The sequence below is a fragment of the Gambusia affinis genome, linkage group LG18, assembly GCF_019740435.1.
Source record: "Gambusia affinis linkage group LG18, SWU_Gaff_1.0, whole genome shotgun sequence".
Lineage (NCBI taxonomy): Eukaryota > Metazoa > Chordata > Actinopteri > Cyprinodontiformes > Poeciliidae > Gambusia > Gambusia affinis.
Window position 1 is genome coordinate 8,612,678 of NC_057885.1, and position 12,031 is coordinate 8,624,708.

General features: G+C 41.5%; 1 protein-coding gene across 3 annotated transcripts in view; it reads left to right on the forward strand.

The window, feature by feature from the left end:
• The window catches only part of nhsl2 (NHS-like 2), a 131,646-nt gene that overhangs the window by 92,375 nt on the left and 27,240 nt on the right, over window positions 1-12,031 (forward strand). For all 3 annotated transcript variants that reach the window (XM_044097039.1, XM_044097040.1, XM_044097041.1), the window contains exon 2: window positions 426-656. In XM_044097039.1, coding sequence (XP_043952974.1) covers window positions 426-656 — 231 coding nt within the window. The remainder of the gene's footprint in view (window positions 1-425; window positions 657-12,031) is intronic.

Below are 12,031 nucleotides of genomic sequence, written 5' to 3' on the forward strand. Positions count from 1 at the left end.
TCCGTTCTGTACTTCTCTCTCCTCCTCTTCGCCTTAATGAAGTTTTTTGTTTTTGTTTTTTTTAATTATGAATCCTTTCCTTCCTTCCTTCTTTGCTACCTTCCTTCTTTTCCTCTTTCCTAGGTCCTTGTTTTCCCTGTCAACAGATAATGTTATGTAATCTACGTCTCTGGGTATTAGATATGCAAATCATGCATTTTTATTAATATGTGTGGGTTTTTTTCTCTCTCTCTCTCTCCTCCTTTTATTCTCCCTCCCGCTCCTCATCATCAACTCTTCTCCTCTTTGCTCGTTTCCTTCCCACTTTTCCCTACAATGTTCCTACTCTCTTCATCTCTGTCTTTCCCTTCCTCGTCTCTCCATCCATCTATCACCTCCTCTCACCGTTCCCTCCTGTCCTCCCTCGCGCTCCCTTCCTCCTCCAGCCGCCAGCGGTCTCGAGCCAGAGAGCGGGAGGCGCGGTGGCAGCAACAGCGTCAGCAGCCACGGCGACGGTAACCACAGCAGTGGTGGCGGCGGTGGTGGCGGCGGCAGCGCGGCCCATTTCAGGTCTCCATGGCAACAGAGCGTGAACGTGTTCGGCTCGTGGAGCAGGCCGGAGTGTGTCGAGGAGCTGCACCAGCAGGCGCAGCTCAACCTCCAGAGCCTGCTGCAAGGTAAGAACAGACGGACGGACGTCCCAAAAAAAAAAAATAGGAGGAGAGGCGAGGATGGGCGTGTAGACGGATGGAGTAGGAGTGTGTGTTTTGGGTGTGTGTGCGTGTGTGTGCTGTGTTTTGAGTGGGTGGGAGAGGCTTTGAAGCAGGGGCGGATGGCGGAGTGTTTACTGCGCTGATATGGGTGTGTGACGGCCACCTTGAACATGCTTGCGCGTTTGTGTTTGCATGCAGATATGAAGCCTGTGGACGTGCGCGTGTTGTTTTCACCCGTTTCCATGTGGTTTTATTGCACCGACGGGTGTGTGCGTGTGTGAGGGTGCGTGTGCGTGCGCGCTGTCAAAATCACCTTGCAGGCTTGTTTTTAAATCACCCTGCTCTGTCTTAACTAAACACTTGATGGAACTGATGGGTTGTGTCTCGCTGTGAAACAAGTTTTCAGCGTCGGAAATTATTGGTGTTTTTAATAGGTAGGACATTGAGATTTTGTTATTCACCTCTGATTTCTGTGAGCGTTCATCCTGTGTGTGTGTGTGTGTGGGCGTGTTCGTGTGTGTGCATGCATATTCACCCTCTTAAAGGACCCAGGCCATCATTTTTGGTCTCGGGTAGCTTTTTTTTTTTTTTTTTTCCTCTAGTCCAATTTTAACCTGTTAGTTCTTTCACTTACTCTTTTTTTTTTTTTTTTATCGCTCCTGATGTGACTCATGCTCTATTTGCCTGCCATTATTCTAATTACCGCTGGTTGTTCACTAAATGGACATAAGGGAGGTTAAAAAAAAGAAAAAGGCAATGTGACAACCCTTAACACTTTGGGGAGGCTACAAATGAGAGAGCGAATCCCTCAATTCATCACGTGCATCTTTGCTACAGTAAGCTACTTTTATGAAAAGTGGAGTGTGCTGAAATTTGCAGCGAGGTGTGGGGATATAATAAGTAAGACTATAGTGCGTCACTGATGGCTAATTCTGGCCAAGCCAAAAAAAGAAACGCCACAAAAGAACAATGTATAACGTCTTCTGCTTGGAGTCTGAAAAAGAACGAACACAACGCCTCAGACCGCAAACTTTAACTTATTTTACGTAACAACAGATAGAAACTTTTATTTCAGACTCAAACAGACGCACATAACCACAACCAACCGAAAACAGGATTATATACAATTTATTGTAAAGTCACCTAGAATTGACTTTTGGTTAAATAAATAAAAAGTTGAAAGTGCTTTAGGTCACAATAACATAATACAGCAAGTAGCAAGTTATGAAACAAGCAATAAACCGTTACATTTGGTCAGGTGCCATCGTTGAAATCATCAAACATGTTGATCAATGTTCCACTAACTACTAATCAAATTCAACATCACTTGATTGATCCCAAAGGGAAACTAAATGTTTTCATGCTTTCAGCTTTTCTTTAAAGAAACTCGGTGTTTTGGCAGTTTTTCCCGTTTTCTGGACGTTTCTCCCAAATTTGTGGATGTTGGAAGCTGAATGCGTCTTCTCCACGGTTGGTTCTGGTTCTGGGCTCATGTTACATGTGTTCTCAGAAACAGACATAGTGGGGGTAATGTTACGGATGTGAAGTTCCTTTGCTTCCTCCACACCTGGACGACTTGCCGTATTCGACGTAGTCACGACTTCCGCTCTCCACCGGAACGTCCTGCAGGGGAAAGTCCAGCCGTCAGTGCAGACGTTTCGATTCAAACTTTGGTTATGCAACACGAATGATTCAAAACTCCCCAGAAAACAAGTGAGGTTTTTGAAGTGGCCTATCCAAATATCTGGTCTTAAATTCTGTAGCGTAACCTTAGAAACGACACTCATACGCATAAAACCTCAAACTGGGCAAATTTGAAGCTTTTCTACAGAGTAGAGTTCAGTTTTCTGTTTGTACTCTAGTTATCTCTATCCAATATTAAAATCTGTTTGACGAATTGGTGACAAAAAGAAAGCAAAAACCCTGTTTCACTGCGCTGTATGTCTTGTGGATGTAGTTTGTCCTGAAGCCAGAGATCAGGAGCTCGATAACTTCAAGAAAAGCACAAGCTTTGTGGCTAAATTTCCAGTTTTTGTGAGGCTCTGCGTTTTGCTTTCTCTTGCCTCTCTCGACTCAGTGAACCCTAAACTTGTCTAAAGAAGTAGCGTGTTGTGTTTTTAAGCAGCTTCTTCCTCTGACTTCATTATCAAAAATCTCACTGATACTGAAGATAGCTCGCTCTGACTTTTCTTTCTGCGGTAAGAACTTCCCCGCCGTAGAGTGTTGTTGTCACTGATTGAAGAATCAGTCTGGCCTGGGATTTGTTTCCTCTGGCCTTCAAGGGAAGACAGGTAAAAATTACAATCGATTTCTAATGAAGGCTTTGTAAGTTACTGAGCTACTGAAACATAAGTTTGCCAAAGGTTGTAGCGCAACTTGCTCCTGTTGCTGAGTTTTGCAGGCGCCAGTTCGTTGATGTTTTAGGCGTATCGAGGACTCCGCCGCCTCGTCTCTGCTGCACGTATAAAATTTTGATGAATCCGTCAATCTTGCATCAGCATTGCAGAGTGAACGCTTATTTGAATGTGGAAGTGCGGTATTAAAATGTCATTCCGTTTCATTTGTGTGTACGAGCAACACTTGATGCAACTCGATTAGGAGCGTCGCTGCTCTTCTGCTTGCTTGCTCACGCTCCTCTTTATTGTCTCTAATCAATTGTTTTCCATTTGATAAAAGCTCTCTGAACAGGACGTGTGCAAACGGAAAGTACTTTTAAAAGTTTTGAAGGAGCGGAAGCCGATTAATTCACAGCGCGACATTTCCGAGCCCAGCTACGGGCACATCTTGTCACGTCGCAGCCACAAACTTCAGTGTGTCCAATCTGGATTTTACGTGACAGGCCAACACAAAGTGGTGCATAAAGGCGAAGCGGAAGGAAAACAATGCTTCTTTTCAAAACGTCTCACGAATGGAAACCTTTAAAAGGTGGCCGCATTCGTATTCCTGTGTTCTTGAGCCCGTACTTTCACTAAGGTAACAGCTGTAATCGTTTTGGGGAACAGCTGTGCCAACGTTGCTCTGCTTGATGTAGAGACAGACTTATTCACCCATTCTTTTCAACTCAGCTGAAGCTCAATCAGGCTGGATTTGAACTAGGACTTTGTCTAACAATTGTTTTGTTAATCATTACTAGCAGGCCAAATGTCAGAATAATCGATTATTCTTCAATAAAATTGTGAAAATATGTAAAAATCGCCAGTAAACGAATAATTCAATTTCTTTATAAAACACGAAAATAAACTTTGTATTTCCTAAAATGCAATAAGGTAGCATTTCTTTAGCATATGGTTGAAAATTTAAACAACAGAGTTTTTCAAAGTGGAGGGGTGGACAAAATGTAATAAAAAACGTTCATCACGTTGTTTTTAATCATAAAATCTAATCTGTTTTTCAATCAATATTGTGAATTATGGGACAGAAAAACTTATCAAAAGGTTATTTTTCCATTTCATCTTTCTGATTGGCTGCCAGGCAAATTCACCAAGCTGCTTTGCTCCTCAAGCTAGCTTAGCGTAGCCAGATAATATCAGAGGGTATGAGGCAACATTTATGCTCAGCAAATATGATTATTGAAGAGGCAACAAAAGTTAATGATTTTTCCCGTACTTTGGAGTCCTAATGAAGCTACTCCTGTTTCGGGAGCCATGGTTTGGAAAAGTTTGGGAACCCCTAGCTTAAACTGAAACAGGATGCATTTGGATTCCAGCAACTTCTATTTCACTTCCCTTTTCTTACCGTTCACAGATATGCGTGTCTTCTCTCTTAGCATCATATCTGCGTCATATTTTTTGTACATTCAAAACGGCGCAGCTGCAAATCCGTGGAGTAATTCCACCCTGAGAACAACGGAGCGACGCGATTCTTACACTTGCCCCAAATCTTAGTTTGTTTCACACCCACGTGACGATAAGTTGTTTGGAAATCCCTTAAAAGCAGACGCAGTGAATTATTAATGCCTCCTCTGAACCACATGTTGTGTTTTAGGAGTGATAGCTTTGCAGCCTTTCGGGTATTCGTACTCGTGTTCTTACAGACTTTAGGAAGACAGGGAACTGATTAAAGAAAATGAGGCATTCTGGGAGCTCAGGTGTTTCTGATCAGATCATACATGAGAAGATGTTCCCACATCATCATTTGACCATTTTCTGATCACTCTATTAAGATTTCAGGTGTGATTTGCTTCCGTTTGATTTGTTCCGTGCAAAGTTACAGCTATCCCATCTCGCATCTCTGTCTCTCTCCTCTTTTCTATCCATCCCCTTTGCCTTTTTTTAAATTTTCTTTTTCTCTCTCTGCGTGTGTTTATGTGTGTATTACACCCGGCATTGTTTGAGACGGGCTGGCGTCTCGTGTACGATGAAAATAAGATGGATGAAAACACTCGTGGGTGGACAGCATCAATGGTCGCGCAGAACATGCGTGCGTGTGACCATTCATCACTTCTCCGTCGCTCGGCGTTCCTCTCACTCCCTGCCGTGTGTGTGTCAGTGTTGTGTAAGTTTCTATACGTCTCCCCGCTTTGCGTCTGTTTGTGCGTCTGTTATATAACACGGAGGCGAACCAGCTGTGGTTTCCCTGGCCATCCTCGCTCTCCCGCTGGCCTCGGCTCCATAAAACATTCATGCTCTCGCCCGCTCCTCAACACTCTTCTTCTGCCCTCCATATTTATGAAGCCGGCCGTCTACCTCTGGTGTTAGGCAGATTTGAGATTCCCGTGGCCGGAAAGATTTATGCAAGATTTATTTTACTTGTCGCCGCTGAGTGTGCGCGTGCGACAGTGATGCTCCCGGTCATCGGCCGCCCGCCTCGCTAAGTATTAGCATATGAAGCATTAGCATACTGGGGCGTGTTCTTAAAGGACAAACAGTATTTGGATTCGGTGTCTCTTTCATTCTCCATCAGATTCATCCTCTGCGCTACTTTATGATTTATGGTCCGTTTGATTAACTGAGTGCCTAAAGGATTTTTTAAAACTGTGGGAAAGGAAATTTATTTCTGATTAATAATGATTGCTGTCAGACTGAGTTGTTAAAATCGCACCAAGAAACAAACGACACGACTTGAACAACCCATCATGATATGAGCACATGACATCAGTCGATAACCAATAATTATTGATCAGTTTAAAATATTTAACGTACAGACAAGATGGTGGCAGGACCTTCACTGTTTTATCCACAATTTTCACTCCACACCGTTTTATTTTTTTTATTTTTTAGTAGTTACAAAGCGCAGTAGTGAAACCTGAAACTGCTGCTGCGCAAGTTACTCAACAGGTTGTTGCCACGTAACCAAAGAGAGAGTGAGTGAGTTGCTAGGAAACCAAAGAATGAGTGAGTTACTTGATTCTACCAACCTTAAGCTGATTGGAGGAGGTTGAGCAGCTAACGCCTTTCCTCTGCCTACATCTCCCAGAATGCTGTGCGGTTCTGCATCAGAGTTCAGTGAATATTTTATATATTGAATCTTCTATCAGACATGTTTTCTACTGATATAGATCACGTGTTTATCGTGATATATATTATTATTGATTTATTCTCCACCCCTTAAATACACTGATCAGCTTTTTTTTTTTCTTTTTTTTTCTTTTTTTTTTTTTAGGTTTTTGTAAATCTACTTAGATTATTCTGATTCCTCTTTGTTCAGTATATTTTTTAGATATTTTTCCTGGCCTCCGGTATTCATTAATTGCTTATATGAAGATGAGAAATAAATAAATATAAGAGATATTATTACCTGTGACCGGACTGGAACCAGCAGACCAGACTGAACGATCTGTGTTATTAACTCTCAACGAGGCGTTAGCAGGTTCTTTTCAACGTTTTGGCGAGACCAGACGGGAAGAATTTAGAAAATTCAGACATCCTGCCATTAATCCCGTCTCACATCTCCTTTAAAATGCGTCTCAGGCCTAATCCATTCACCACCGCCCCAACCACATCTGAGCCCCTCTTGCTGGAATTGAACAAAAAATAAAAACACTTTTCATAAAGGCATATTTAGGTCATTATAGGAGGAAGCTAACTCACTTGTTGTTTTCCGAGTATTTTACTAAACATGGTGCCCACTGTGGTTTTCATTAACCTACATTTATCACCAAGTGTTCTTGTTTTACTGCTTGGACTTCAGAGCTGGTACATCACGGTGATGACAGATGAACTCTCCAACGCAGATTTACAAAAACAAGACGTTTCGAGCCACTTCTTTCCTCTCCGCTCTCAAATCTATATCGCTGCTAAAAGCTTCTCCTTCACTAGCAGCACTCTCCATTTTCCAAGATATGTACAACGGCCGCATCTTAATTGCATTTATCAAGTCTCCACGACCGTTAATCACCAGATGTTTGGATTAATAGTCTACTTTTCATTCCTTACCTCTCTCTGTCTTTGCAGCCAGACAGGGTTCCTGCTTCGTAGAGCTACGATGAATCATGAAGAAAAGCTTAAATATTCATATTTGTTTCTTCTCCTCTGCACTTTGCATATTTTATAAGTCTTTCTTCAGGGGGCTCCCGTTCAATTCTACATTTCAGTAGCATTATTTCACCTTGTTGGTGTAGTTTTTGCTTTATTGACAGCTGAAGTCTTCATCAGTGAGGTCGATGCCTCGGATGCTTTTATCACACTACGCCACTTTGATTTCATAATTTGTCGCAATGAATTATTCCGCTGCTCAGACAGACGAAAGGGAAGAAAGATGAAGTCTTATTTCCCTGGCATGCACCCAACAGACTGCGAGGTGCAACAGGTTAGAGCAAACAGCAAGCGATGGCGGTGCTCAGACTCAACACCTCCATTTCAGAGGAACTGGTGAATTTTCCGTCTGATCCCAATTGTCAAACTGATTCGTCAAGTTCAGTTTGTTATTCAGATTGGTTTAGAATTAAGTTTTCTAATCTAAGGAAGCCCAGCAGATGTCATCGAGTCACTCGCTGCGCCTCCACTGACCACAAAATTGTGCAAATTGGAATTCCGAAAATAAATTCGCTCAATGAAAACACGGCAACTTTGAGGGGGGGGGAGGGGGTACGTTTTTGAGGAAGAGTTTTTGAGATTATGCGGTTGTTTAAACTGTTTAAATCAACGTTTTTCACAAAACTGCAATGGAAAAACGTTTTTTTCTCCACATCACACAGGTCACGTGACCAATAACAAGATGCTGGTACTGGCGGAAAAAACCGAAGAAGAAATCATTAAGTGACAGGAGGATGATGGCGCGACGTGTTTTTTAAAGTCTTATCGCGTCAACAAACTTATTCATGCGTGACTTTCATTGCGTTTCTTATGTAATTGCAAAATTGTGTGTTTTTTTTTGTTGTGTTTTTTTACGTTAGAGTATTTACAAAGTTTTGCACACAATTTTAATGGAAACGCATTTACTGACTTTCAGCATTCACTCCTCTCTAAGGACACTAAATTATATTTGCACGCATGTAGACAAGAAAAACCTCTCTTTAATGGAGATAATCCTCTGGAATCTCAGTAAAACAACAATATATGTATTTTTTATTCAGTCTAATTCAGTTCTATGGGACTAGCAGAAAAGTGCTTCAGTTTTCCCTAAATTAGAACTGATGAAGCACTGCATAAAGATTTCATCTGACACAAAGCTCTTTTCTTCATTGAGCAGTGCTCATATTTTCTCTGTTTTCATACTGAAGCCACACTGATCAGAAGATAAAAAGAAAATCTGGGATTAAAGTTTTTTGTTTTAATAAGAGGAATGTATTTGGAAAAATTAAGGAGTGTCTCCCCCGTTTCTCTGCGTCTCTAAAATGACAACCATAACGAGTCAATTGCTAATTTAAAGCCACACTATTTTGAGACTTGTGCGCTAATGCCTTTGCTCTGAAGGAAACAAAAAGCCTTAAAATCATAACTCATGTTTTATTAGTGCACAACATAAAAGGAAAAACCTTTTTTTTGTCTAGATTAGAGACCAAGTCTTGGAACTGAACAAAATATTTTGTTTGGCATTTAACATTAAGAGGTCAATAAAATAAATCTTTTATCTGAGCTAGTCTTTTATGACTGCGATTCCTTAACTTTGTAGTTCTGTTAGGTTAAAGTCTAGTCCTTACTTTGCCACTTCCTATGCTGTTCTGAATCGTATGTGTCTCCAATAGTTTTCAAACTGGTCACGTCTGGTTTTTGTGTCATTGGTAAAAGACGTGTATCATGATTCTGCAAACGAAAAATGCCAGATGCGGTAAATCAGAACGTAACCATTGTCTGAAAATTCTGATTTTTAACTTATGAAAGGAGTTTGTGTCGCCGAAGTGCATCAGGTCACAATCCCACCACTTCACCTCTTGAGCGGATTTTCCTACAGTACGCTGCGGTGTGACGTCAATGTTCTTCTTCTGCGCATGCGGGTCGCTTTCAGGACCATTCACACCCAAGTCTCATTGCGGTCGGGTTTGATTAGTAGCATGAAGGAGCACGCAAAAAAAAACAACCCATAAATAAATAAAATAAAATTTAAAAATCCGATTTCAGGTAACAGTCGTGAGCATCAAGACCTGATTGTGACACCGAATGCAAGAGAAGCTCTCCTCTGTTCTAACCTTCTGATTGTGTTAGTGTGCGTTCATCACTACATAAAGCAGTGAGAGAAAGTCACTGATAGGTTTTGGGAGACCTTCCAAGTAGGTTCCAGGATGGTAGACACTTACTTTACGGAAAGTCTTTGGCTGATTTAAAGACACAACATTCCAGGTTTTGGGAGATAACAGAGTAAGTTCACTAAACGTACCCAATAAAAATTCTTGAAACTACCCTTTAAAAAACAAGAAGTTACCCAATCAGTTGTGGTAGAGTAATGAACCACATGAGTTTTCCAAATGTACCTTGTTAGCGCCATGGAAGCAATCGGAAAGTTCATGAAAGTAAGTAAGACGTTCTTGGAATGTCCTGTAAAGGATCCTGTACATTTCATGGATTCATTGGAAGCTTGATGAAAAGTAATCGATCAGTTCCTAAAATGTTCTCTGTATGTTTCAGGAAAGGCCTCTGTACCTTTTATACAAATATCTGTTAAAGGTTCCTAGGGTAACCCAGACATGTTCTCTGAAACATGGTAGGTTTCAGAGAACATCGTCTTAAGTTCAAGAAACGATGTACTGTGTGCATGTAGTGCTTTCCTGTTCCATACGGTTTAGACTAATTGAAGGGGAAATTTTTACTTTTTTCTCTGTCTCTCTCTTTTTTTTTTGTTTAATTATGTCAGACTTTACAACAGTTTGAGAAATAAAACGAAGAGCTTGAAGATGCTGCTGAAAAATATTGCCTAATCCTCTCACTGTAACTGATTTCACTTCAGCTGAAGCTGAATGCGAGTCCAACAAGTACCTGTAGGATCTATTTTTCAACTGATAAATCAAAAGACTAAATATGTTTCAGTTTGATTTCTTAAAATTTGATCACCTGATTCACACACACACAAAAAAAACCTTATTTATTGCTTATTTTCTCCTCCAATGGTGGACAGCGAATCCAATCTGGACTTCTGCAGGTCAATACTCTCCTGATAGTTAAGTCACAACCCTCCTTACAGTTTCATTTAGCCGACACAAACTAGGTCGCTAACTCCCATCTAGGTCCTACTGGGTCACAAACCTTTTTTTTCTTTTCCTTGGGACACACACTCTTTCAAACACTGGCCCTTTTTCCTGTAATGGATTGATCAGCTGTGCGTGCTAAATTCCAAGGACGCAGACATGACATGAATGTTAGTGCATGCAAACACACTTGCACATGCATGGCATCAGGCACGCAGTCTACGAGACAGACAACCTCTCTCGCTCTCTCGCGCTCTCTCTCTCCGTCTCTTGCCCCTCCATAAACCCCCGCCTCCCCCGGCGGTGGTGAAAGAGGGGTATTGTTAATATCAGCCTTCCCCAATCCGTCTTCCAAGGGGAAAGAAGAAAGGATGACCCAAATTGGACTTGACCGGGGTGCAATATTGTCAACGTTGGCTGGGGGGGTTTATCTTTGAGTGGCTGCACTGTAAACAAGTGAGAGCATTTTTAAATTTTTTTATTTCTTTTACCCGTAGCCATGAGATTGTTGAGTTGCGTAGATCATTAAACTTAAAAGAAAAATCATTGACTAAATGAAACTTTAGCACCAAACAGTTTGGCAATGCGGTTATGCATGAACACCTGGAGATACTCTAAGTCACACAATGCACAGGTTAGTAATGCATGAGCGCTTGGCTTGCTTGTCTGGACTACGGAAAAGGGGGTGGGGTAGGCCGTTCTTAACCCCTCTGTGTGTGTGTGTGTGTGTGTGTGTGTGCGTGCGTGTGTGTGTGTGGGTGCACAAGTGGGAGTGACCGGCATACCTTTACACCCCAAACACCAATAGAATCCCTCCTCCTCCCTTTTCCCTCCCTGGTTTTCCCACCACAGTGGCCTGCAGTCATTTAGCAGAGCTGCACTCAGTGGACCCCGGCTGCTATCTGCAGCGTGGATCTACGTCTGTTTACCTTCCCTCTCCCTCTGCTGTAAACGCTGCCGTCCTCAAGACCCCGTCTCCTCACGGTCAGTGCGCACACCACGGCGGCTGTCTGCAAACTTCTTCGGCGCTGGAAGAGAGGTTCTGCCGTGCTTTTAGTGTAACCTCGAGTTTTTTTGTTGTTTTTTTTTAACGCAAGTAGAAGTTACAATGCCTCAAAGAGAAAAGATTCAAGGAAAGTGTGTATTGATGAGTGACACATCAATTTCTTTTTGGTAAATGTCTGTTACATTCCTGATTAAATACCTTTCAGTGAATTATTGTCAGTATCCTGAAATACCCAAAGTGTTTAGGCTTGTTTCTCTTTTCATTTACATAATGTTTTGTTAATATTTGTGCGATGAGAGAATGTCTTTAAGCACTCAGTATTGCTCATTAATGTGGCTTATTTTGTAACTTTCTAAAATATCTTGTTTACTGAAATTGCTTTACTTTTTATAGACAAGTGGTGATTAATATTCTTGAAGAGTTTTAGGTACCGCTTTGTTTCTTTTTCACGCCAAACCTTCACATCATGCCAAGGCGCTTCCATTTTCTACCCACTTAATGAAATATTTAAGTAACGTACTTCGATTTATCGGACTGGTCTGCAGTGAAATTGTATATATTGACACTTTTTCAGTAGAACAATACATCTACTGATGTATTTACTGCTCTAATCCACTCATTGTCAATAAACAGCAGCCATGAATGCAGCTAAGCTGCTTTGGACGGGACTTATTACCATTAGCCAGCTGTCAAGACACTTACTCAGACACCCAGGGTAGGTTTTCACCATCTAAAAGTCACCATCAGTCTATAAGACAGACGATTACGTCCACA